This window comes from Esox lucius, chromosome 24 (genome assembly GCF_011004845.1).
Source record: "Esox lucius isolate fEsoLuc1 chromosome 24, fEsoLuc1.pri, whole genome shotgun sequence".
NCBI classification, from domain to species: domain Eukaryota; kingdom Metazoa; phylum Chordata; class Actinopteri; order Esociformes; family Esocidae; genus Esox; species Esox lucius.
The window spans coordinates 23,462,105-23,490,001 of NC_047592.1; the positions used below are offsets into that span (position 1 = coordinate 23,462,105).

The window sequence follows — 27,897 nt, forward strand, 5'->3', positions numbered from 1 at the left end:
TTCTTTCCCATTCTGACATTCAGTTTGGAGTTCATGAGATTGTCTTGACCAGGACCACACCTCTAAATGCATTGAAGCAACTGCCATGTGATTGGTTGATTAGATAATTGCATTAATGAGAAATTGAACAGGTGTTCCTAATAATCCTTTAGGTGAGTGTATATATAATGTATATATATACACATACACATTATCTCACAAAAGTGAGTACACCCCTCACATTTTTGCAAATATTTGATTGTCTTTTCATGTGACAACACTGAAGAAATGACACTTTGCTACAATGTAAAGTAGTGAGTGTACAGCTTGTAGAACTCACTTTTGTGAGTACACCCCTAAGTGAGTTATTTTGAGGGGACAGCAAATTTACACTGTTATACAAGCTGTACACTCACTACTTTACATTGTATCAAAGTGTCACATGAAAATATATAATCAAATATTTACAAAAATGTGAGGGGTGTACTCACTTTTGTGAGATACTGTATATATACACAGGTGCTGGTCATAAAATTTGAAAATCATCAAAAAGTTGAATTATGTAAGTAATTCCATTCAAAAAGTGAAACTTGTATAATGTATACATTCATTCCACACAGACTGATATATTTAGAGTGTTTATTTCTTTTAATTTCGATGATTATAACTGACAACTAATGAAAACCCCAAATTCAGTATCTCAAAAAATTAGAATATTACTTAAGACCAAAACAAAAAAAATATTTTTAGAAATGTTGGCCAACTGAGTATGAAAGTATGAAAATATGAAAAGTATGAAAATGAAAAGTATGAGCATTTACAGCACTCAATACTTAGTTGGGGCTCCTTTTATAATTATTTTAATCTGTTATGGAGAAACACTTTAATGAGCCCCCTTTCCGTTGGGTGTGGGATAGCAGGGAGGCTGGTATCTTGCCTGGGGGAGTCCCTAAGTGAGAGATAAGTCTTCCACTGCCATCAGCCCATTGGCCGGCTGGGTCATGCCTCACAATCACACCAAGATCATCAAAGCTGAGATTGAAATCTGGAGCTGTGAGGCATAATTCTTCAATCCACAACTTTTTGTATTTCACTAAACCTAATCCAGAAGTTGCAATTTACCTAGAAGTTACGACCAAAATGTTGTGTGGACCTATTTTTCAGGTTTTACATTTGTGGGGACATCACGTCACATGTACTCATATAGCGGTGGCTCATACTCGTATGTGAACTACTAACGTGGTTTCATCATGTTTTACCTTAGATAGGCTACTCAGCGGCCTGTTACATCCAAATAAAGACCTGCCATTTTACAGTGCCACAGGAATAAAACGAATTATTAAATAAAGACGTTTTCCTCCTGGTTTTTTCACCCACATGATTCAAGACGCTATTCTTAGAAGTGAAATGGAAAAAAACGATATGGTCCGTGCTATTATAGGATGCAATGGGCCTTGGTTTTATGGCCCTCATTTGCTTGTGTGTGTTTGTCTGATATGGTTGTCTCAGAGATTTATGGTCACCTTGCCTGGAGAACAGCCGTGCAGTGGGAGTTAGAGTCCAGGGTTCACCTGGGATGTTTCATCCCAACTGGCACCCTAATTCTACTGTAGGGCACCTCGTTTGACCGGGGCCTGTAGAGTTCTAGCGCATGTAGTGTGCTGTTTTGGCTACACCTACATCCATTATGCACACCCTGTGTTTAATTTCATTAAAACCCATTTTGGTACATCAACAGGTCAACAAAAAAAAATAACTAGAAAAAACTCCTTTTAGGTGCCAAATACAGTGGCAGGGTTGGGTGGACTACAACAGGGTTAATGGTTTCCTTTGGCATCAGTTATCAAATACTGTGTGACTGGGGAATAGACAACAAGGAATAATGAAAAATGTGAATTAGTAAAACATTTCTAGCAAGTCAGTGTATGAATAACATTGTTAGCATGTTATCTAACAGCTCACCTGCCTTTACACTACAGTTTGTCCATTACATGTTGAATGTTCTTTTTAGAAACATTGGCAAAAATACTTACTAAAATAATTTTGATTCTAAAAGACAGTGAGCTAAATGTTAGGGTTATATTTATGTACCTCAGCTGAAAAAAGCTGATGTTAATGAAACAATGGGACTTTGGTGCCATGCTTTAAAAAGCATCCCCAAATCCTTTACAGGTAATTTTATGTGCTGTAAAATATCAGGCTTTAAAAACATCTCAATTTGCAGAACAACCTGCATGCGGGCGTAACCAAATTGATTCCCCGAACTGTGTCACTAGATTATCTCTTATCGGTAGCCATGGTGATCCACCATAGTGTTCTGATGAAAACACAGATAATGCATTAGCTAACCTGGAGATAAAGTTTGAACATTAAGCCAATGGAATACATCTTAAAGTATAAGTGACCCATTCATTAGCCAAATGTATGTCCTATTAGGTCAGATAAACTAAGTATGTTTATGAGTTTTTGAGTGTATGTTACAAAATACTGAATTGCTAACAGTGATGTGTCACTCTAGAGACAAGTAAAAATTGAATATTAGGAGCATTACATTGACAAGGTAGAAATAAAGCTAGTTGGACAGATTTTGTTCAAAGTGATTTTGATGGGTGCTTCAAAATTTACTTTAATTAGATGTATTATAACCTTGGAACAGTTTACACCTTAATCACAAATCTTCAAGCATTAAACAACAACAGACGTTTTCATTGTCATGCCTTGTTTCATTGTCATGCCTTGTTGTGTATAGGTTCCTCAGAGCCATAGATATCAACAATATCTTTCTCATCTACGATCAGTAGAACAAAGGGCCTTTGACTATTAGCAAGTAAATTTTTATCAGGCATATACAACCGTATCCACCCCAACCACTTTTATCAGGGGCTCTATCGTCATTTATGACCGTGAACGTGTCAAGCGCCAACCCAAGAAGTATGGAAAGAAGGACGTTGTCGAACTCTGCCTGAGATAAGCCTACATCCAATTGAGGGACTCTCCCAACCCAAAGATACTGACTACAGGTGGTACAGCGATGCAGTCAATAGGTTGTGGAGTCCATGAGGGGGCGGTGCATCGTTTAGTCATATCATCAAACCAAACCCTCCCCTGGCGTAACAAGCTGACCTCCACCCTTGAAACTACATAAGGATTTAAGTAGCTTCACATCAGCGTCCAGAGTCATAGTGAATCAAGTTGGTCAGTGCAGGAGTAGACCCTGGCATTTTCTTCTCATTGAGGGGCGGGGTGCTGTAGAGAGAACGCAAAGGTCAACCGTATCCCCTTTCACTGGGAAACCCAATAGGGTCATTTGTTCTCCATTGACGTTGAAGGGACCGGTAAGATGTGTACTGGAAAGTGCTCCAAGGTCATCGCGATCTCGCTCTACGTCCTAGCGGGAGTCTCAATCATCTGTAACATCATGGCGTTCTTCCCCGGCTGGAGTACGGAGTACACCAAAACGGATGGAGAAGGAAACGGAGCCCGGATCACTGATGAGGTCAAATACATGGGTGGCCTCATCGGCGGAGGACTTATGGTGAATAGAATTTTTTGGACGTTTTCTGATTTGAAGACTAGCATAGAGTTCAGTTCCATATCAAACCAGCCCAATGAAAATATATTTTTTATTTATTGAAATGTGTCCAATTTGAAAGAGAAATAGCACATTGCTTCACTAAATTAAATTCACCCCAATCAGTCAGACAGATTCTATGGAAAACGACAGATACAACTTTGCTGTGATCGACAGTTTATGCTTCGCTAAATGAAATTCACCTGATTTTGCTGTTACAGTATATAACCTGTCTGCAATATTCCACACCAAAACAGTTGCGAGGAAATTATTTTGATGTGTTTTATTTATACAACTCTCCTCTCCTGCGCCCCCTCACTCACACTATCCTCCCTCGCTTTTTACCTGTTGCTTTCTCTCTCTTCCTCCCTCTCCTTCTCCAGTGCCTTGTTCCAGCCATCCATATCCACTTGACCAGCAGTAACGGTTGCTGTGCCAACCGCTGTGGGGTAAGTCAACGGGTCCGGTTCAGACCACTCCTCCCCCAACCCAGAACTCAACCATTAGAAGACCAGTTCTTCTGACTCTATTTATATCTGCTGTTTAATACAATTTCCACCTACTTTAAGCCCATACAGTATATACAACACAAGAGTGGGGGGATTTGACAGTTTGACAGGAATTTATTCGCCGGGTGCCTGTGGTCAATGGCAAACATTTATATTATGGTTTGTCTAAACTGACAACGGTTTGAAAAATTATTTTGTCAAAAGCATTAAATTACAAGATAAACATGCTACTGGCTCTTAAGCTCTGATTTGCATCTTTTAATTATTCACTCTGTATTTAAACCAAGTTTGCAGAAACCTAGAGATTTTTTAAAAATTATTTACTACAGAATAATGCAGCCCTGGTTTGTATTGATCATATATGGCTTGTCCAGTCTGACTGTAATTTAAGTAGTAAATACACAAGCAAGACCAAATGAACCATATACTCATTTCCCTTCTGACCTGTGATATTACTTCCCTTTAGATGTTCCTGTCAATTGGGTTCGCTGCGGCAGGTGTGGTTGGAGCTCTTTATAGCCTGGCTACTTCGGCCCTGGGCCTGGCCAATGGACCTGTGTGCCTTTATGCAGATACAACTTCTGTTCTAGTGTGGGGGAGACCCTTCCTAAACAAGTATGCTTATTTTACTTACTTTTATTTGGTTCATTTGTGTCTATAAGTGCTTTTTTTTTTAAGTTAGTGCCTTTCAGGTCAAACATGACTTTAACAAGGACAATGTATACTATTACGACTATTCTGACAAAAGATCTACAGAAATTAAGTTATTCTCTTTTATTGCAGCAACGGGAGTTACCTGGGTAACTCAGATCTGTGGAAGACATGTCTGGAGCCTGAAGATGTTGTTCAGTTTAATTTAGGATTGTTCGCCACATTGGTGGTGGCTGCAAGTCTGGAGCTGGTGCTTTGCGCAATACAGATGGTCAATGGACTGTTTGGGTGCCTTTGTGGTACATGTGGAGGCAAGGAGGTGAGATAGCAGGGCAGGGGGTTGTTCAAACAAGGGGATCAGGAAAGACAAAGATGTTGGATTGGTGTTCACCTAACCTTTGAACTTTATTTCCTGCCTCTAGGAAGCATGATGATACATGATGACTGTAGACTGTGACCATTTTTCTACCAGGACCACTTGATGATGACAAGAAAAGAAATTGTCAAGAGGAATGAATGGTTATTCAAGAACGGTTATTCAAGAACGGTTATTCATAAAATGGCTTAGCTAGTAGACTGTTTAAAATACCCAAGTGAGTTTAATAATATACTCAGCAGTTATCTTTATTGATATGACATTATGCATTTTTTGTAAATGTTATATTTGTATTATTTTAATTAAATTATATAGATATGTTGTTGTTTTATTTTTTTAATACATGATGGAAAAATATAGTAATCATGTTTTTTCTTTATTTTCTGACATTTCTGGTAAATTTTCTAATAAAGGTACTTTATTTGTAAATACGCTCACAGATTGAACAAAAACACATGATTTATTACAATGTTACAGTAATACACTTAAGTAAATCGACATAGAAAAACGTTTGCACCAGAAAGCACTGACCCCGACGTGATTTGAACACGCAACCTTCTGATCTGGAGTCAGACGCGCTACCGTTGCGCCACGAGGTCTACTGTAGAAATGCGATCTTTTAGAATGATCTCGTCCTCTCTTAAAATAACGGATTTTAATTCCGTTTTAATATTTAAAATGTACACTAAATAATTACACGTTCAAACAAAAGAAAACATGTAATACAGATAGCATATTCTTAATTACACATTACGGTATTCAAGGGATTATAACGATTTATTGATTCTGAATGCCAAATCTGTCGATCAGCAGCGTACATTTTCAAGTGAATTAACGTCAAAGATCTCCTTCACTTTCAAGTCACGTAAAAGTTAGTTGCTTTTTCTGACAGTGGTCAGGCCTTTATTGAAACTGTAACAGTGAGGCTGTGTGTGTATTTGTGAAAGCAATGAGTGTTTTCTCCTTATATACTTAGAAAAGGAACACTGTCAGTAAACTCGGAGAGGCCTGCCAAGTAAAACAGATATGGATATAGTGACACGAAATACGACAGACAGAGAGATGGATAGAGAAAACGAGAAGAGAGGCTGAGAAAGTGGGCTGCTTTGCGGATGGATGATTCGTATTTCCTGAAAAGAACAGAGAACAAGACACAGGCCTTTTATGTGGTTCAGGGAGGTGAGAAGAGAACAACCAAGGGATCTCTTTACTCCTTAGCATTCAAAATCTACTCAGAATCAACAATCAGGTGAGTTCCACTCCGTGCAATTCAGTTTAGGAACGTAGTGCACTAACGTAATATTCACACCACAGTGTGTGCTTGCGATCATCAATTATTCTTTAGAACAACTTAAATAATTAAAAATGTATCTATGCTTGTTTTTGTGCTAATATGCTGCTGTCCTGTGTCTGCCTTTGTTACATACGATTTCAAAGCAGATGTATCAAACACTGAATTTTGATGTCATGAAAACAAAATCATGAAAACATACGTACTAGGTCCATATCATGCATATCAACAGGGTTACTCAACATTTCTCAACAGTTCAGTAATTTACATAGCAGTATAGCTGCAGATGCATTTACTGCAGAGGAAATTCACCCATGATTCTCTGAAAAAGCAATTGAGCTTTGACTTTAGAAAGAATTTAAACAAACAAAAAGATAAATTCTCAAGGTTCCTCTTTAGTGAAGACAAGAACTATAACTGTCAGGTGGATTCTGTGGGGGGGTTAACTTCCTTCTGCATTGTTGCTGTTCCAGCGTCCTTATTTCATCATCATGGCTTAATATACTACATGATAGGGTAAAGGTGAGGTTGCTGACAACAGAAACATTTAGGCCTTTAGACTAAAACCCCAGTGAATATTCACTATTGAAATACTTGATTTGTATACAAGACAACAACAGTGAAAGCAGGTTTGTCCCAAATGGCATTCTTTTCCTTATAATTCATACATTTTGTTCCAGATAATGCACTACGAAGGGAATAGAATGCCATTTGGAACAAGGTCTTTGTCTAGTGTGGCCTGGGGATACAACGGAGACAGGCTAAATTTACACTGGCTCTTTCACAACTTTTGGTGAAAGGCTGACATATTCCGCTTATAAAACAGAAAGATGAAGATAGAGATGTGATAACGGAGAGAAAAACATTGAGACAGAAAAGGAAGAGAGATAGCACGGCAGACTTCTCTGTGGGGTGAAAGCGCAGCTTTTCTTGGTTGTGACCTCTTCCTCCTCACGCACATTCAACCAACACACCAACACATCTTTACATTTTAGAAATCTTGAACTTATTGAGAGACATAAGCGTTGGTGTCATTCATCCTACGATAGCCAATGCTGGACAACAACACAAGCCAGTAATAAATAGAGAGTAAACTTTACTCAATTAAGTAGTTGGTCAATGTTAAAGGACAGGGCATAACACAGGTAGAGGTACTTTGGATAAATCTATTTAATCTCCCTCTTTCTATTTCACCTAATTTTCCAATTGTCAGTGAGTGAACACAACGAACCAACCAGCCATGACCATTAACATCCAACATGTTTGCCGTTCTGTTTTTCCCAGTCTACTTTTCCCTCTCTGGAACAGACGAGGTGGACGGGACCATGAACACCACCAGTAACTGCACTCAACATGACCTGATTTTCGTGGGGGTCTATGCCACCGTCTTCACTGTTGGACTCCTCCTTAACACCACGGGTACAATACTGAAAATCTGTGCTGAATCTGTTATTGCCGAGGTTGAAATATGTGTGTTTCTGTACCCTGGGGTGTACTGTTTCTGTACCCTGGGGTGTACTGTTTCTGTACCCTGGGGTGTACTGTTTCTGTACCCTGGGATGTACTGTTTCTGTACCCTGGGGTGTACTGTTTCTATACCCTGGGGTGTACTGTTTCTGTACCCTGGGGTGTACTGTTTCTGTACCCTGGGGTGTACTGTTTCTGTACCCTGGGATGTACTGTTTCTGTACCATGGGGTGTACTGTTTCTATACCCTGGGGTGTACTGTTTCTGTACCCTGGGGTGTACTGTTTCTATACCCTGGGGTGTACTGTTTCTGTACCCTGGTGTGTACTGTTTCTGTACCCTGGGGTGTACTGTTTCTGTACCCTGGGGTGTACTGTTTCTGGACCCTGGGGTGTACTGTTTCTGTACTCTGAGAGATTTCACTAGCCCACGTCCATCGTTTTTTCATTAGAGGAGAGATAGCCACGCATCGTAGTAACATAGATGGAAGAGAGGGAGGGTGCAGGTTATTTCCTGGCCAACAGAAGCCTTCAACAGAAATTCTACATTTCAGGATTACTTTTTTTGCACCCAAAATAATTTCTGGCGAGTGAAAACATTCTGCTATTACTGCAGATACAGTGAGGGAAAAAAGTATTTGATCCCCTGGTGATTTTCTACATTTGCCCACTGACAAATATATTATAAGTCTATAATTTTAATGGTTGGTTTATTTGAACAGTGGGAGACAGAATAATAACAAAGAAATCCAGAAAAATTTTACAAATTGATTTGCGTTTTAATGAGTGAAATAAGTATTCAACCCCTATTTAAAACATAATTTAGTACTTGGTGGCAAAACCCTTGTTGGCAATCACAGAGGTCAGACGTTTCTTCTAGTTGGCCACCAGGTTTGCACACATCTCAGGAGGGATTTTGTCCCACTCCTCTTTGCAGATTTTCTCCAAGTCATTAAGGTTTCGAGGCTGATGTTTGGCAACTAGAACCTTCAGCTCCCTCCACAGATTTTCTATGGTATTAAGGTCTGGAGACTGGCTAGGCCACTCCAGGATCTTAATGTGCTTCTTCTAGTGCCACTCCTTTGTTGCCTTGGCTGTGTGTTTTGGGTCATTGTCATGCTGGAATACCCATCCACGACCCATTTTCAATGCCCTGGCTGAGGGAAGGAGGTTCTCACCCAAGATTTGAAGGTACATGGCTCATCCATCATCCCTTTGATGCGGTGAAGTTGTCCTGTCCCCTTATCAGAAAAACAGCACCAAAGCATAATGTTTCCACCTCCATGTTTGACGGTGGGGATGGTATTCTGGGGGTCATAGGCAGCATTGAGTTGATGCCAAAGAGCTTGATTTTGGTCTCATCTGACCACAACTCTTTCACTCAGTTCTCCTCCCAATCATTTAAATGTTCATTGGCAAACTTCAGACGGGCCTGTACATGTGCTTTCTTGAGCAGGGGGACCTTGTGGGTGCTGCATGATTTCAGTCCTTCACAGCATAGTGAGTTTCCAATTGTTTTCTTGGTGACTATGGTCCCAGCTGCCTTGAGATCATTGACAAGATCCTCCCATGTAGTTCTGGTCTGATTCCTCACCGTTCTCATGATCATTGCAAATCCACATGGTGAGATCTAGCATGGAGCCCCAGACCGAGGGAGATTGACAGTTCTTTTGTGTTTCTTCCATTTGCGAATAATTGCACAAACTGTTGTCACCTTCTCACCAAGCTGCTTGGCGATCGTCTTGTAGCCCATTCCAGCCTTGTGTTGGTCTACAATCTTGTCCCTGACATCCTTGTACAGCTCTTTGGTCTTGGCCATGGTGGAGAGTTTGGAATCTGATTGATTGATTGATTCTGTGGACAGCTAACAAGCTGAGATTAGGAGCACTCCATTTAGAGTGTGCTCCTAATTTCAGCTTGTTACCTGTATAAAATACACCTGGGAGCCAGAAATCTTTATGATTGAGTGGGGATCAAATACTTATTTGACTTATTAAAATGCAAATAAATGTATAACATTTGTGAAATGCGTTATTCTGGATTTTTGTTGTTGTTATTCAGTCTCTCACTGTTCACTTAAAGCTACCATTAAAAGTATAGACTCATTTCTTTGTCTGTGGGCAAACGTACAAAATCAGCAGGTGGTCAAATACTTTTTTCCCTTGTGGTATATTATGGACATTTTCTTGAATTACAATGCAATAGTTCTTCATAATGCCCTTTAAGTTTTGGTTAAATCTACAAATTATAGGCTGTTTGAAGGCAACATTTTGCAGTAGTAATGGGAGTGACTGCAAAAATGCATTGGCAATATACAATTGTGCTCATAAGTTTGCATACCCTGGCATAAATTGTGAAATTTGGGCATTGATTTTGAAAATATGACTGATCATGCAAAACAAAATAGTTTTTTATTTAATGATAGGGATCATATGAAGCCATTTATTATCACATAGTTGTTTGGCTCCTTTTTAAATCATAATGATAACAGAAATCAGCCAAATGGCCCCGATCAAAAGTTTACATATCCTTGAATGTTTGGCCTTGTTACAGACACACAAGGTGACACACACAGGTGGAAATGGCAATTAAAGGTGAATTTCCAACATCTGTGGCTTTTTAAATTGCAATTAGTGTCTGTATATAAATAATCAATGACTTTGTTAGCTCTCACATGGATGCACTGAGCAGGCTAGATAATAAAAAAATAAATAACTGTCAAAAGACATGCATAGCAAGGTAATGGAACTTTATAAAGATGGAAAAGTATTGAAAAAGATATCCAAAGCCTTGCAAAAGCAGTCAGTACTGTTCAATCACTTATTAACAAGTGGAAAATTCAGGGATCTCTTGATACCAAGCCAAGGTCAGGTAGACCATGAAAGATTTCTGCCAAAACTCCCAGAAGAATTGTTCGGGATGCAAAGAAAAACCCACAGGAAACCTCAGGATAAATATAGGGTGCTCTGGTAAAAGACAGTGTGGTTGTTTCAAGGAGCACAATACGAAGATACTTGAAGAAAAAGTTGCCAGAAAGAAGCCTTTACTGCGCTCATGCCACAAAAAAGCCTGGTTACAATATGCCCGACAACACCTTGACACGGCTCACAGCTTCTGGCACACTGTAATTTGGAGTGACAAGACCAAAATAGAGCTTTATGGTCACAACCGTAGGCGGTATGTTTGGAGAGGGGTCCACACGGCCTATAGTGAACAGAATACCATCCCCACTGTGAAGCATGGTGTTGACTCACTGAAGTTATGGGGGTGTGTGAGCCCTTAAGGCACAGGGAATCTTGTGAAAATTGATGGTGAAAATTGATGGCAAGAAGAATTTGTGCAGATGAATGGAAATTGTCTGCCAGCATTTTCTGAAAACATACTGCATTCATCTGCACATAAGCGGTGCATGGGACGCTCTTGGACTTTCCAGCACGACAATGACCCTAAGCACAAGGCCAAGTTGACCCTCCAGTGGTTACAGCACAAAAAGGAGAAGATTCTGGAGTGGCCATCACAGTCTCCTGACCTTAATATCATCAAGCCACTCTGGAGATATCAAACGTGTGGTTCATTTAAGACGAATTTTGCCAAGACGAATGGGCAGCTATACCACCTGCAAGAATTCAGGGCCTCATAGACAACTATTACAAAAGACTACACGCTGTCATTGATGCTAAAGGGGGAAATACACAGTATTAAGAACTAAGGGTACGCAGACTTTTGAACTGGGGTCAGTTAGTTTTTCTCTTTGTTGTCATGTTTTGTTTTAAGATTGTGCCATTCTGTTATGACCTAATGTGAATCCCATAAGAAATAAAATGTGTTTTGCCTGCTCACTCATGTTTTCTTTACAAATGGTACATATATTACCTATTTTCCAAGGGAATGCAGACTTTTGAGCACATCTGTATGCAGCCTACAATAAAACAGTACTATTGTTTTAACATTTGTAACTCTGCAAAGAAAAGAAAATCTCTCTATTCAGTTGTGGTTGATCTGAGGAGTGTTTCTTTTAAACCTGCATCCAGTCCCTTATGTTACTGGACCAATGATATGACTCAGTGAGCCACAGTTCATGGTGCTGTGGCAGTTTGTCCATGTATGTACCTGAAGTGAATTGTTAGTCACTTAATTAAAATGAATGAGTTAGACAATTAAGTCTACCTACACTACTGTTCAAAAGTTAGGGGTTACTTTGAAATGTCCTTGTTTTTCATGAAAACTTACATGATATATGTTTGAATAGGAAATATAACCAAATTATTAGGAAATAGAGTCATTGACAAGGTAAGAAATAATTATTTTAAATTGAAATAATAACTGTGTCTTTCAAACTTGGTTTTCACTGAGGAATCCTCCATCTGCAGCAATTACAGCCTTGTTGACCTTTCACAATTCTAGTTTTCAATTTGTTGAGGTAATCTGAAGAGATTTGACCCCATGCTTTGTGAAGCACCTCCCACAAGTTGGATTGGCTTGATGGGCACTTCTTACATACCATACTGTTAAGCTGATCCCATAACAGCTCAATTCGGTTGAGATCCGATGACTGTGCTGGCCGCTTCATTATAGTTTCTTCCCTAAATAGTTCTTGCATAGTTTGGAGCTGTGCTTTGGGTCATTGTCCTGCTGTAGGAGGAAACTGGTTCCAATCAAGCGCCATCCACAGGGTGTGGCATGGCCCTTTTACCCTGTACAAATCTCCCACTTTTCCAACACCAAAGCACCCCCAGACCATCACATTGCCTCCACCATGCTTGACAGATGGCGTCAAGCACTCCTCCAGCATCTTTTCATTTGGTCTGTGTCTCATTAATTTTCTTCTTTCTAAACCGAACTCCTCAAACTTAGATTTGTCTGTCCATAACACATTTTTCTAATCTTCCGCTGCCCAGTGTCCGTATTATCTTAATCTTTTCTTTTTATTGGCCATTCTGAGATATGGCTTTTTCTTTGCAACACCCTTCATTTCTCAGAACAAGAATAGAGTGATGAGTTTCAGAAGAAAGTTCTTGGTTTCTGGCCCTTTTAAACTTGTAATTGAGCCCACAAACGCTGATGTTCCAGATCCTGAACTAGTCTAAAGAAAGACAGTTTTATTGCTTCTTTAATCAGCACAACAGTTTTCACCTGTGCTAACATAATTGCAAAAGTGTTTTCTAATGATCAATTAGCCTTTTAAAATGATAGACTTGAGCTAAGGTCAGAATAGAGAATACCATGTTGATATAGGTAACCATTACTAGACTGTTGAATCATTCCGAGGCCCGATCATTAAGTATTTATGTAAAATTTTACATTTCCCAGCTGCAGATGCATGGTATAGCTGATAATGTGTTTCTGTACGCTTATCTAGATATTCCATTAAAAATCACATTTCCAGTACAATAGTCATTTACATAATTAACAGTGTCTACACTGTTTTTCTGATCAATTTGATGTTATTTTTTTTTTTTTATCAACAAAGCATTTTCTTTTCTTTTGAAAACAAGTACATTTCTAAGTAACCCCAAACTTTTAAATGGTAGCGTAAATTACCTTAATATAGCACATGTAGCTTAGAGCAAACCGTGAGTGATTAGAATAGTACACATTTAATAAATGTACTGTGTTCCTTAACCTGGAGATCCAATGCATTGAAAACAAATTAATTATTAAAATGAAATTATTAAAATGCCTTTAATATTATTGTGCATAAAAGCAGAAATGTGTTATGCACTGTTTACTTACCTTACTTTGTTTGTGGCTATTTTAGCATAATTTTCCATTTTTCAAAAGCTTACTTTGCTCACCTTTATTTTTCTAGATTGGCATGTGGGCATTGTGGAGCAAAATAATTTCCACATATCAGTGTGTTCCTGATGTGAATTGGGTAACTTAAAGTTTGTAGCTCCAAACGTTTGTTCATGGCAATTGTTTATATGACAAGACAACCGCCATTGATGCATTCAGCGATATAGACAAATGAATCTGGAGGTCCACCTGTGAACATATGTCTACCAGCATGTTGCCCTGGCTCTTTCCTTTTAATTGATTTACACCACTCATTTGTAGCACTCATTTGTCTCTTCTGATACTCTACCTCAGCAAAAAGACAACAAATGACCATTTTCTGGCTTACAAAATGGCACAGTTAGCCCAAACACAAAGGGAACTAAGGGTAATTAAATGACATGACCTAACTCTGCCACACCGGCAAGTCATTGGACCTCAGCAACCAACCTCTCTTGCATGAAGTGATTATTACATCAAAAGAAACATGTGGTGTTATGTATCAAGGCCCTAGAGTATAAGGACTGATCTAGGGAACTTTGGAATTTATGCTTTCCTTTTGACCTCATAGCCCTGGTAATCTTCTGCTGCTCCAAGTCTCGGTCTCACACTACAGTCTACATGACCCACCTGGCCATCGCAGACCTCCTCCTGGTCCTCACTCTACCTCTGAGGATCTACCATCATCTGGGCTTCAAAGATCTACCGCAGATCCTGTGTGACGGTAAAGGCTGGCTATGTGCTGCTATCTTCGTTGGGCAGTTTCATTTCAATGAATCAAGTCAGTACTATTTTGTTGTTCTTCATCTTTCATCTTCTTCATCATTGTTCCCAGGCGTGGCACAGTTTTTGCTGATCAACATGTATGGCAGCATCTTTCTCCTCACCTGCATATGTTTTGACCGCTGCATGGCTGTGTGTTTCCCCATGTCATCCCGGGTCCGAGAGGGACGTAAGAAAGCCCCGCTGGTCTGCCTTGGAGTTTGGGTGCTCACTATCGGCGCTAGCCTCCCAGGTTACCTTTTAAGAAAAAAGTATGTAGAAAATAAGTAGGGCTCTGAGTTTTTCCTGATCATGTTTACTTGAGGTTTGAACTTACGGCTGAACAATACCATATCAGCCCTAATCTTGTTTCAGTTTCTATGGCCCTTTCTTTCTCTTGCTCTTTGTTTCTTTCTTTAGAAATGCACAATTGGAGGGAAACTGTTTTGGGAAATTTCCACTTTATGCCAAACAGCCCTTGGTGGTCGCCTCGATTTTAATCGTGGGCTTCGGAGTCCCCTTGGTGGTTATGTTTGCCTGTTCCTGGGCATTGAACCGGGCCATCACCAGGAGCTCTGTGGCCCAGACGGACCTCATCGACTCAGGGAAGATCCAGAGGATGATTGCAATAAGCCTGTTGATATTCCTCACCTGTTTCCTGCCCTACCATGTGACTCTGACAGTCCTCTATGTCCACGGAGAGGCAGAGTCTTGCCCCCTGCTATTGACATTCCGCTATAGGTAGGTTTATCTACTAGTATGTCTTTAGTACATTTATTGTCCTTGTGTTTAGATTTTTATCATTTTTATATGCTCTTTTCTTTATATACGTTACATTTTCTTTTTAATTAACTTCTATTATCGTAATTAATGTTGTAATTGTTGTACTTGAAGCCTGATGGTGGCGTGTCTTAATGCCATGTTGGACCCACTGGCTTATTACTTCACCAAGGAGACGTTCAGAAATAAGGTTGATTTGGATGTGTTCAGGAGGATGTTCCCACTCAACAGTCAGACCAGCTCTACGGGAAACAACCGAGGATCCAAGGCTGCAGTCAACACTTAAAGATTATATTTTACTTTCTTTTTCTTTTTCAGCTGGAATCAAATGTTTTATTATTTGCATAATCTATAAGTAGAATCACTGTCATAACTTATATAGCCATGAAATTTCAAGTTTCAGAACAAATGGTTTTGATGACATGTGGTACATATAAGGAACATATACACTGCATGAACAATTATTAGACAAGTGAGTATTCTGATTATATTATAATTTCTATGCACATTTTCAAATTCCAAACCATATTAACTTAAATACTCATTGGACTGAATCATTTTCAGGTGATATGTATTTGTGTAATGAGGGAGGGTGTGGCAACAGTGAATAACACCTTATATCAAGGTGTGCAGAATTATTAGGCAGCTTCATGACCTCAGGTGTAATGGGCCAAAAAAGAGATTTAACTGAAAAGTCATAAATTGTCAAATGCCTTTCAGATGGATCCAAAACTCTTGAAATAGCTAAACTATCGAGGCGTGACCACCAGACACTCAAACGTTTTGTTGCAAATAGTCAACCGGGGTGCAAAAAACGCATGGAGAAGAAAAGACCCAAATTAACTCCAAAAGACTTGAGAAGGTCAATTAAACGTCAAGCTACCAGGAAATGGTGTCAAGTGCTCAGAGACATGGCCACGGTCAAGAAGGCCATGTCTAATTTAGTTGCCTAATAATTGTACACACTTATGTATTCCCCTGAGAAAGATGAAAACACATTTTTCCTTTGCTAAACATTCAGGTTTGAGGTTCAATTATATTTTGGATTGACTGAGAGCATTGTGTTTGTTCAACAGTAAAATAAATCTTGATTTGCCTAATAATTGTGCATGCAGTGTACATGACACAATGTTTGGTTCCTGTTTTGGCTCAGCAGCTCCACTTGTATGTGTTGTAAATTGGTTATTAAATGCAGCTAAAATGTATACTTTGAACGATAGTGACGTATTCATTTAACTGACATACCATTCAGCTTGTTCAAATACTGTAATCCGAAGACACCTCATCTGCAGGATCTCATTACTAACAGTAAAGACCTTTCCAGGAACACTTGAGACTAAATGATGCAGCATTAGGTTTCCCCAAATGGTGTCTGGGGATATATTAATTCCTGCTGGATCATTGCCTTTTGTAAACCAATTTTGGTAACTTCTTGACATTTCCTTTATATATGTTGTGGGTTGATGTGCAAGGTGAGAAATGACACTGGTAGTGATGGTGTAAGATGTGTAGGCCACCAAACAGTCATTGTTAGCTAGTATGAGCCTAAGCAATGGAAACCACATTTCTGTGCAAGTTAGTGACAGGAAATACAAGATGATGAGATGGGTTCTGTACTAGGTGTGAAAAAAAATATTTCACTTGAGACCACGAGTGACAGCGATTCTTCTAGTGGCCTTGAAAAACTAGAGAAGGTTTTGCTAATACATTGTCAAATGCGGTTGAAGATGAGATGAGATGTCAAACCAAATTTCGCTAAAGCTAATTTCTTGCAATGTGTTTTAGATTAGCAACAGAATGGCAGCTAAAAGATATATTGATATAAGGACATTCTTCACCAAATCCAGAGCGTAAGTAGCCACAGCACTGTACAGTTGTAGAATTGTCACAAATGTACCTAAACCACACTGCAGTGTGCCATGTCCATTGTGGAACAACTGGACCTCATTGATCTCAAAGGGATTTGCCAACAATTTGTTTCAGTCAGTGACAGACATAGACATGTGTCTGGGTCTTTCATAGATCAAGAGGTAGAAGGTTGCAATGTAATGACAAAATGAGGAGAAAAAATCCAGAAAATCACATTGTAGGATTTTTAATGAATTCATTGGTAAATTCCTCATAAAATAAGTATTTGGTCACCTACAAACAAGCAAGATTTCTGGGAAGACTGAATCTGCAATAGGTAAGCAGCTTGGTGTGAAGAAATCAACTGTGGGAGCCCCAAAACATCACTGCTCTAGAGGAGATCTGCATGGAAGAATGGGCCAAAATACCAGCAACAGTGTGTGAAAACCTTGTGAAAACTTTGACCTCTGTCATTGCCAACAAAGGGTATATAACAAAGTATTGAGATTAACTTTTGTTATTGACCAAATACTTATTTTCCACCATAATTTACCAATAAATCTATTACAAATCCTACAATGTGATTTTCTGGATATTTTTTTCTCATTTTGTCTCTTATAGTTGAAGTGTACCTATGATGAAAATTATAGGCCTCTCTCATCTTTTTAAGTTGGAGAACTTGCACAATTGGTGGCTGACTAAATACTTTTTTGCACCACTGTATATATACACTCACCCAAAGGATTATTAGGAACACCATACTAATACTGTGTTTGACCCCCTTTCGCCTTCAAAACTGCCTTAATTCTACGTGGCATTGATTCAACAAGGTACTGAAAGTATTCTTTAGAAATGTTGGCCCATATTGATAGGATAGCATCTTGCAGTTGATGGAGATTTGTGGGATGCACATCCAGGGCACGAAGCTCCAGTTCCACCACATCCCAAAGATGCTCGATTGGGTTGAGATCTGGTGAATGTGGGGGCCATTTTAGTACAGTGAACTCATTGTCATGTTCAAGAAACCAATTTGAAATGATTCGAGCTTTGTGACATGGTGCATTATCCTGCTGGAAGTAGCCATCAGAAGATGGGTACAAGGTGGTCATAAAGGGATGGACATGGTCAGAAACAATGCTCAGGTAGGCCGTGGCATTTAAACCATGCCCAATTGGCACTAAGGGGCCTAAAGTGTGCCAAGAAAACATCCCCCACACCATTACGCCACCATCACCAGCCTGCACAGTGGTAACAAGGCATGATGGATCCATGTTCTCATTCTGTTTACGCCAAATTCTGACTCTACCATCTGAATGTCACAACAGAAATCGAGACTCATCAGACCAGGCAACATTCTTCCAGTCTTCAACTGTCCAATTTTGGTGAGCTTGTGCAAATTGTAGCCTCTTTTTCCTATTTGTAGTGGAGATGAGTGGTACCCGGTACTCTGCTGTTGTAGCCCATCCGCCTCAAGGTTGTGCGTGTTGTGGCTTCACAAATGCTTTGCTGCATACCTCGGTTATAACGAGTGGTTATTTCAGTCAAAGTTGCTCTTCTATCAGCTTTAATCAGTCGGCCCATTCTCCTCTGACCTCTAGCATCAACAAGGCATTTTCGCCCACAGGACTGCCGCATACTGGATGTTTTTCCCTTTTCACACCATTCTTTGTAAACCCTAGAAATGGTTGTGCGTGAAAATCCCAGTAACTGAGCAGATTGTGAAATACTCAGACCGGCTCGTCTGGCACCAACAACCATGCCACGCTCAAAATTGCTTAAATCACCTTTCTTTCCCATTCTGACATTCAGTTTGAAGTTCAGGAGATTGTCTTGACCAGGACCACACCCCTAAATGCATTGAAGCAACTGCCATGTGATTGGTTGATTAGATAATTGCTTTAATGAGAAATTGAACAGGTGTTCCTAATAATCCTTTAGGTGAGTGTATATGCTGAATCAACCATAACATTATGACCACCTGAGTAATATTGTGTAGGTCCCACTTTGGCCACCAAAACAGCCCTGACCCATCGAGGCATGGACTCCACTAGACCTCTGAAGGTGTGCTGTGGTATCTGGCACCAAGACGTTAGGAGCATATTCTTTAAGTCCTGTAAGATGCGAGGTGGAGCTGCCATGGATAGGACCTGTTTGTCCAGCACATCCCACAGATGCTCAATTGGATTGAGATCTGGGGAATTTGTAGGCCATATTAATTGTTGTGTTCCTCAAACCATTCCTGAACCATTTTTGCTTTGTGGCAGGGAGTATTATCCTCCTGAAAGAGACCAATGCCATCAGGGAATTCCATGGACTGCAACAATGCTCAGGTAGGTGGTATGTGTCAACATAACATCCACATAAATGGCAGGACCCAAGGTTTCCCAGCAGAACATTGCCCAAAGCATCACACTGCCTCCACCGGATTGCCTTCTTCCCATAGTGCATCCTGGTGCCATGTGTTCTCCAGGAAGCGTCGCACACGCACCCAGCCATCCACGTAATGTAAAAGAAAACGTGATTCATCAGACCAGGCCACCTTCTTCCACTGCTCTGTGGTCCAGTTCTGATGCTCACATGCCCATTGTAAGCGCTTTCGGCAGTGGACAGGGGTCAGCATGGGCACCCTGACTGGTCTTTGGCTATGCAGCCCCATACGCAACAAAATGCAATGCATTGTGTGTTCTGACACCTTTCTATCAGTACCAGCATTCACTTTTTCAGCAATTTGAGCTACAATAGCTCGTCTCTTGGATGGGATTACACGGGCAAGCCTTCACTCCCCACGTGCATCAATGACCCTGTTTCTAACACATCAACTTTGAGGACAGAATGTTCACTTGCTGCCTAATCTATCCCACCCACTGACAGGTGCCATGATAACGAGATAATCAGTTTTATTAACTTCACCAGTTAGTGGTCATAATGTTATCACTGATCGGTGTATATATTTTAACACTAACAGTAAACCAAGTTTTTGGTTGTGTGTAGATTGTATGTGTTTGACTGTTCTTTTTTGTTTCTCTTTGAAATGTCTTCTCTCTTAAATTGCAATATATATGCAGTATATACAGCTCTGGAAAAAAGTATATATAGACCACTGCAAGATTATCAGTTTTTCTGGTTTTACTATTCATAGGTATGTGTTTGAGTAAAATGAACATATTTGTTTTATTCTATGAACTACTGACAACATTACTCCCAAATAAAATATTGTCATTTAGAGTATTTATTTGTAGCAACAGGTCAAAATAACCCAAAAAATATGCATTGTTTTAAGACTTCAAATAATGCAAAGAAAACAAATTCATTGTAATTTTTCAACCACAAAATACTGATGTTTTAAATTAGGAAGAGTTCAGAAATCAATATTTGGTGGAATAACCCTGATTTTTAATCTCAGCTTTCATGCGTCTTGACATACTCTCCACCAGTCTGTCACGTTGCTGTTGGGTGACTTTATGCCACTCCTGGCACAAAAATTCAAGTAGCTTGGATTTGTTTAATGGCTTGTGACCATCCATTTTCCTCTTGATCAAATCCAGAGGTTTTCAATGGGGTTCAGGTCTGGATATTGGGTTGGCCATGACACGGTCTTGATCTGGTAGTCCCCCATCCACACCTTGATTGACCTGGCTGTGTGGCATGTAGCATTGTCCTGCTGGAGAAACCAATTCTCAATTGAGGAACATTGTCAGAGCAGAAGGAAGCAGGTGTTCTTCCAGGATAACCTTGTACTTGGCTTGATTCATGTGTCTTTCACAAAGACAAATCTGCCCGATTCTAGCTTTGCTGAAGCATCCCCAGATCATCACCGATCCTCCACCAAATTTCACAGTGGGTGCGAGACACTGTGGCTTGTAGGCCTCTCCAGGTCTCCGTCTAACCATTAGACGACCAGGTGTTGGGCAACGCTGAAAATCTGACTTGTCAGAGATTACCTTATTCCATTCCTCTACGGTCCAATCCTTATGTTCTTTTGCAAACTTCTGCCTGGCTCTTCTTTGCTTCTCATTGATGAAGGGCTTTTTTCTAGCTTTGCACAACTTCAGCCCTGCCCCTAGGAGCCTGTTTCGAACCGTCCTCGCCATGCACTTCACCCCAGCTGTTGTTTGCCATTCTTTTTGTAGGTCACTTGATGTCATCCTACGGTTGTTGAGTGACATTCAAATGAGTTGACGGTCATCTCGGTCAGTGGACAGTTGTTTTTGCCCTCTACCAGTAGCTTTGTTTTCCCCAATGTCATTTGCTTGACCTTGTTCTTATGAACCCCCGTCTTTGAAATGTTTAGGATGGAAGCAACCAGACACTCACTGTATCCCTCTGCCAGTAAAGCCAGAATTGAAGCGTTCTTTTCCTCACTCAAAGCTTTTCTTTTCAAATCTTTTGTCATGCAGAATAGTTATTTTTTTATTCAAATTTCCTTTGAGGTACTACTTGCACTGTTTTTGCCATCCAGCTGGTCCTATTGCAAGAGGATAGTGATGACTACAGCAGTGGTTTTTATACTTTTCCTCGTTAAATTAGATTTGGTTAAAGTAATCACCTAGTCAGTACCTCATTAAGTAAAATGAGGTGTGCCTGTGTTGGAACTTCACAGACACTGGAATGGAATGGCACACATATACAGGTGCTGGTCATAAAATTAGAATATCATCAAAAAGTTGTTTTATTTCAGTAATTCCATTCAAAAAGTTAAACTTGTATATTATATTCATTCATTACACACAGACTGATATATTTCAAATGTTTATTTCTTTTAATTGTGATGATTATAACTGACAACTAATGAAAATCCCAAATTTAGTATCTCTGAAAATTAGAATCTTATTTAGGAATATTAGAATTTATTTTTAGAAATGTTGGCCAACTGAAAAGTTTGAACTTGAAAAGTATGAGCATGTACAGCACTCAATACTTTGTCGGAGCTCCTTTTGCCTGAATTACTGCAACAATGCGGCGTGGCATGGAGTCGATCAGTCTGTGGCACTGCTCAGGTGTTATGAGAGCCCAGGTTGCTCTGATAGTGGCCTTCAGCTTTTCTGCATTGTTGGGTCTGGCGTATCGCATCTTCCTTTTCACAATACCCCATAGATGTTCTATAGGGTTAAGGTCAGGCAAGTTTGCTGGCCAATTAAGAACAGGGATACCATGGTCCTTAAACCAGGTACTGGTAGCTTTGGCACTGTGTGCAGATGCCAAGTCCTGTTGGAAAATGAAATCTGCATCTCCATAAAGTTGGTCAGCAGCAGGAAGCATGAAGTGCTCTAAAACTGCGTTGACCTTGGACCTCAGAAAACACAGTGGACCAACACCAGCAGATGACATGGCACCCCGAACCATCCCTGACTGTGGAAACTTTACACTGGACTTTAAGCAACGTGGATTCTGTGCATCTCCTCTCTTCCTCCAGACTCTGGGACCTTGATTTCCAAAGGAAATGCAAAATTTACTTTCATCAGAGAACATAACTCAGCAGCAGTCCAGTCTTTTTTGTCCTTAGCCCGGCGAGACGCTTCTGACGCTGTGTCTTGTTCAAGAGTGGCTTGACACAAGGAATGCGACAGCTGAAACCCATGTCTTGTATACGTTTGTGCGTGGTGGTTCTTGAAGCACTGACTCCAGCTGCAGTCCACTGTTTGTGAATCTCCCCCACATTTTTGAATGGGTTTTGTTTCACAATCCTCCCCAGGGTGTGGTTATCCCTATTGCTTGTACACTTTTTTCCACCAAATCTTTTCCTACCCTTCGCCTTTCTATTTAATGTGCTTGGACACAGAGCTCTGTGAACAGCCAGCCTCTTTAGCTATGACCTTTTGTGTCTTGCCCTCCTTGTGCAAGGTGTCAATGGTCGTTTTTTGGACAGCTGTCAAGTCAGCAGTCTTCCCCATGATTGTGTTGCCTACAGAACTAGACTGAGAGACCATTTAAAGGCCTTTGAAGGTGTTTTGGGTTAATTAGCTGATTAGAGTGTGGCACCAGGTGTCTTCAATATTGAACCTTTTCACAATGTTCAAATTTTCTGAGATACTGAATTTGGGGTTTTCATTAGTCAGTTATAATCATCAAAATATAAAAAAATAAACACTTGAAATATATCAGTCTGTGTGGAATGAATGTATACATTATACAAGTTTCCCTTTTTGAATGGAATTACTGAAATAAATCAACTTTTTGTTGATATTCTAATAGTATGACCAGCACTTGTATGTAGAGATGCTGATTTAAGTAAAATTAAGAGTGGTCTCTTAATTTTTTCCAGAGCTGTACATTGAAATATCATGAAATTCAGTAATTTTTGGTTTGTAAATCTTTAACAAGCTGGCGAATGTGGCTCGGGAAAGGGACGTTTGGGGTCCCCTGCTGGAGCTGCTGCCCCCACGACCCGATACCGATAAGCAGATGAAGATGAGAAGATGAGACTCTAAAATGTTTTATAATTTGGTAGGTTATCACTATAGGCCATTTGTAATTTGTCCTGATAGAATGGTAGAGATTGGTTGATGGGTGGCACAGTAATGTGTTTGAAGCAGGCAAATCGGCTTGCTAGCTAGATTTGGCTCAAAGAACTTAGTTTGCTCATTCCTAATCTGGACATGTAACATGTAACAGTCCAGCATCTTTGGGTCTACTAGGCTATCAAACAAACTGTCCTAGGGACAATTCACACAGCTTGCTGTTCTTGTTTCATAAAGTTGCAAATATACTGTAGTAAATTTGGATATCAGACAGGAAGTAACAGCCTATTCGTTGCTAGGTTACATCAATAGCTGGCTAGCTTTTGGTGGAAGGTGTTATATTTGCTCGACTTGTTACCTTCATATCTTTTTCATTTGATATGAAAGTTCACTGGCCAATTCAGTCTTGCATAGCTGATGTCAAGGCCATAATTATAATATATATCTGGGGGGTACATCGCCCCGAATATTCAAATATGCTCAAAATGCCTCCCCCCAATATATTTATTTATATAAAAAATATTAATAAAATAAAAATGTGCAATGCTATAGGCAACCACGCATCCCCATCCAAAAATAATAATTAGCAAATGTAATCATAATCATAACTAAACTCAACAAATTGCCATTATTGGGGGTATTTCAGAAAGTAGGGTTAACATTCAAACCTCTACTCTGGGTTGACTGACTCGGAGCTGTCCAACTCAGAGTTGATGGTTTGAGACCAGGTGGTGATAATTAATTCAGTCAACTCTGAGTTAAGTAAACCCTGAGTAAAGTACGTGCACGAGGAGATAAAAAGCCCTCATCAATGAGACGCAGAGAACGTGATTCATCCTGGCAACAGGAAAAAAAGGCCTCGGACCCAGTACTTCTCTCCAGTGGAGTTAGATATATTAATGAATGCACATGCAGAATATGAGTATATTCAAGGAAATAAGCAATACATTAGCAGCAGCAAAAGAGTGAGCTGGCGTGGCAGAAAATGCAGAGTCAATTCATGAAAAAAAGAAAGATTACATCTCGAGTGTTCCACTCAATAAGCATTTATATAATGTATGTGTGTGTGTGTGTGTGTGTGGGGGGGGGGGGTGTGTATGTGTGTGTGTGGGTGTAATATTTATGCAAGTGCAACCCAACAGGCACAAAACATACTTAGCAGCAACTGAAGATGAAATAAAAAAAAATTCAAACAGGAAAATTATCATTTCAGTACAAGCAATTATGATGTTGTTTAGTCTCCCCTACCAAACATTCTTCAGTGGCTACATTCAACATGTGATATATTTAAATAGTAAGTTACATTTTCTAAGCAAAAAACATTTCAGCCATTTCACTGCCAGTATTTAATATTGTCTATTCAAAAGTAATACCTAAATGCCTTTATGCATTCAAGTCTCCAAATGTGTGTTTACTGGACATATTGAAATTGGACCAACAGAGGCTGTAGAGATGCCTTCAGTAAAAACAGGTGGGGGTCAACCACCACCACTCACAGAGGCTTTAGAGATGAACTCAGGCAAAAAAGTGGGCAAATTATTGCTGAAAGCATCTCTGGGGGAAGCCCATCAGACCCAACCACCCCCCAGGAAACAAGTGCCTACATAAGGTTAGTCATTCAAAATAATGATACATGTACATTCATCCTTTTGCCAATGTAGTGTCAGCTCAGTGACACCAACCCATTCATCATAGACACCAACTTTCACACTGATTTTCTTGTAGCGGTACAATTCTTTGTTGGCCTATCTGCACATTAAAGCTGTGGAAAGACTTCCTGTTCACATAATCTCCATTTACTGAAGGAGCTGTGATAGGCGTATGAGTGCCATCTATGCAGCCAATCACCCCTGGAAACCCTAAAATATTAACTGATTAGTGCTCAAAGTTTCATACTAAATAGACTGATGCCTTCAATATCAAACTTATCTTTAGCCAACAGTGTATCAGGAAGGCCCTCAAGCAGCATGAAATCAACAACTGGCAAAGAGACCATCTGCAATAGAGGCATAGATCTGTCTACACGATGAACACCCCGCTGGGGTAGGGCAGCCCAATAGAATGGAACACACCAAACATGCAATGTGGGCTAGAATTCAGAACCATATTTCATGGTAATCCAATCATTCACGCCCAGCACAGTTTCCAGCCAGGGGCCAGCATCCTCCAGGTTAACCTGATCTGACTTCGCTGTTGAAATGTGGGGTATCCTATCAGTAAAGTTAAACAATGATTGGTTGGCTTGTTAACTGGACCACTAATACACGGTGATCTGGTCCTATATACACATTCCTGCATATCACAGTCTCAGACCCTGGTTTGACTAGCCATTTCTTCTCATAGTTTAAGTCCCTAACCACTGGGGAGAAATGAGAAGTACAATGCAATCCCGCTTCAGGCATGACCGAACCATTTTATTCCCAGAAAGAGCGCACAATGGAGTAGATTTCACCAAGGCATGTAAGGTCTACATCTGGTCATAAATCCCATGCATAATGCCAATATGGACCTGCCTGAATGTCAGACAGCATCAATCTCTGACAGTCCTCCTGTGGCTGTGTAATCACAAGACCATCCAGTCCACAGTTAACTTTCATGCCCCATTTACACATGAGGTCTCTGCCAACCAAATTGGAGGGACAAAATGTAAATAAAATGAATTGGTGCCGATTTGGAATACTATCTACAGATAAAGGCATAGTTAAAGACTCAATCACCTCTACACCAGAAGCACCTACAATGTGCACAGTTTAATTTGACATGGGAAAATGATAACATGCAATGACTGTATTACCTCGCATCTCAAAATGGGACTCCTAAACGTTAGACCCCTTGCTCTAAAGGCAGTTGCAGTAAATTAATTAATCTCTGATCATAAACTACATGTTATTGGCTTGTGTGAAACGTGGCTAAAGCTTGATGATTTCATTGCCCTAAATGAGGCCTCTCCTCCTGGTTATACTAGTAATCATATCCCTCGTGCGTCCCGAAAAGGAGGGGGTGTTGCTAATATTTATGACAGTAAATATTAATTTACTCTCAAACACATCACTGGTTTTGATTCTTTTGAAGTTTTACTCATGAAAGTTAACCAGGCTGATAAATCGTTTTACATAGCTACCGTTAAAATAAGAAATCCACTTGCTTCGCAAACAATGAGTTTCAAAAGCTGTACTATAAATTCTCAATCTACAAATAGATCAATGACAGAGTAAATAAATCCACAAACGATCAAATCGAGGATCTAAACTCAACACTGTGAAATACTTTAGATATAGTTGCACCACTAAAAACAAAAGAAATACGCAACAAGAAACTTGCTCCCTGGTACACAGACAATACTAGAGCACTTAAGCAAGCCTCCAGAAAATTGGCGCTCCACCAAGTTGGAAGTATTTAGACTAGCCTGGATAGACAGTACACTACAATACCGAAAAGCACTCTGCTCGATCAGCTTATTTCTCCAACCTGATTGAGGTGAACAAAAACAATCAAAAATGTCCCTTCGATACAGTTGCAAAGTTTACATAAAAGCAACGCTCAACAAGTGAAGTGGGTCTTCATTTTAGCTGTAATGAATACATGAACTACTTTGATGAAAAGATCATCACCATTAAAAAACGAATAACTGACTCCTCCTTAAATAGTAATAGTCCCCAAAATCTCAGTTGTCCTGAGAATGTCCTGAACCTCCCTGACCAAGTGTCAATGGGGATGCTTTGTAATAAGTTCTAAACCCACAAATTGTCAGCTAGACCCGATTCCAACAAAATTACTTAAGGAGCGACTTCTTGTGCTAGGTCAGCCAATGTTGAGCATAATAAATTGCTCCCTTTCCTCCGGGTGTGTACCAAACTCACAAAAAATGGCTTAGAGAGACTGGAAACCCACGTTGGGTTATGTGGAAATGTTCTGGCCTTATTTATCTGAAAGATATTAGTTTGTATGTGTGGATGGCATATCCTCTGACAAATCAAAGGTATGTTTTGGTGATCCTCAAAGCTTAGTTCTGGGCCCATTATTGTTCTCACTATATATGCTGCCTCTGGGTGTTTTAATCTGGAGACATTTTCACTGTTATGCTGATGACACAGTTCTATATTTAAATGAAGCATGGAGAAGCCCAAAAATTTGCTACTTTGGAAGCATGCGTTTAAGATATTAGGAAGTGGATGACAGAGAACTTCTTGCTTTTAAACTCAAGAAAAACAGAAATGCTCATTTTAGGATTAAAGAGACAAAGAGCGTTGTTAGCAGATCTGCATGGTCGTATCCCAAAAAACTGTAAGAAACCTCTGCGTTACCCTTGACCCTGACCTATCCTTTGATGAACATATAAAATATTTATCAAGACCTGCTTATTTTCATCTTCGAAACATTGCAAAAATCAGAAACTTTCTATTAAAAACTGATGCATAAAAACGAATCCAT

At 39.9% G+C, this 27,897-nt stretch overlaps 2 protein-coding genes and 1 non-coding gene across 4 annotated transcripts; 2 read left to right on the top strand and 1 right to left on the bottom strand.

Moving 5' to 3' along the window:
- The first annotated feature begins 3,126 nt into the window (after positions 1–3,126).
- Positions 3,127–5,201, top strand: zgc:172079 (L6_membrane domain-containing protein). Its single transcript, XM_010899176.4, has 5 exons — positions 3,127–3,514; positions 3,934–3,999; positions 4,526–4,674; positions 4,843–5,029; positions 5,133–5,201. Exons 1-5 carry the CDS (start codon positions 3,320–3,322, stop codon positions 5,139–5,141), a joined length of 606 nt encoding a protein of 201 aa, XP_010897478.1. The 5' UTR covers positions 3,127–3,319; the 3' UTR covers positions 5,142–5,201.
- A 412-nt stretch (positions 5,202–5,613) lies between these two features.
- Positions 5,614–5,685, bottom strand: trnaw-cca. The gene has a single exon. It is a non-coding gene; the product is annotated as a tRNA-Trp (tRNA).
- A 263-nt stretch (positions 5,686–5,948) lies between these two features.
- Positions 5,949–16,122, top strand: LOC105027205 (lysophosphatidic acid receptor 6). 2 transcript variants are annotated; one of them, XR_001198074.4, is made up of 7 exons: positions 5,949–6,335; positions 7,662–7,796; positions 14,190–14,342; positions 14,454–14,652; positions 14,801–15,121; positions 15,275–15,632; positions 15,881–16,122. XR_001198074.4 is itself a non-coding variant. In XM_010899177.5 (6 exons), the coding sequence occupies exons 2-6, from the start codon at positions 7,703–7,705 to the stop codon at positions 15,444–15,446; spliced, it is 939 nt and encodes a 312-aa protein (XP_010897479.1). In that variant the 5' UTR covers positions 5,949–6,335; positions 7,662–7,702; the 3' UTR covers positions 15,447–15,770. The 2 variants fall into 2 exon arrangements, 1 of the variants encoding a protein (XP_010897479.1); XM_010899177.5 differs by lacking the exon at positions 15,881–16,122 and having other exon boundaries at positions 15,275–15,770.
- The last annotated feature ends 11,775 nt before the right edge of the window (positions 16,123–27,897 follow it).

What these genes read in the sequence shown, in the direction of transcription:
- zgc:172079 (XM_010899176.4), top strand. Translation starts at nt 3,320, where the DNA reads ATGTGTACTGGAAAGTGCTCCAAGGTCATCGCGATCTCGCTCTACGTC. An exon ending in TCATCGGCGGAGGACTTATG is followed by an intron (nt 3,515 to 3,933) that starts GTGAATAGAATT and finishes CTCCTTCTCCAG; the next exon opens with TGCCTTGTTCCAGCCATCCA. An exon ending in GGGAGACCCTTCCTAAACAA is followed by an intron (nt 4,675 to 4,842) that starts GTATGCTTATTT and finishes CTTTTATTGCAG; the next exon opens with CAACGGGAGTTACCTGGGTA.
- LOC105027205 (XM_010899177.5), top strand. Translation starts at nt 7,703, where the DNA reads ATGAACACCACCAGTAACTGCACTCAACATGACCTGATTTTCGTGGGG. An exon ending in GGTTACCTTTTAAGAAAAAA is followed by an intron (nt 14,653 to 14,800) that starts GTATGTAGAAAA and finishes TTCTTTCTTTAG; the next exon opens with AAATGCACAATTGGAGGGAA. An exon ending in CTATTGACATTCCGCTATAG is followed by an intron (nt 15,122 to 15,274) that starts GTAGGTTTATCT and finishes TTGTACTTGAAG; the next exon opens with CCTGATGGTGGCGTGTCTTA.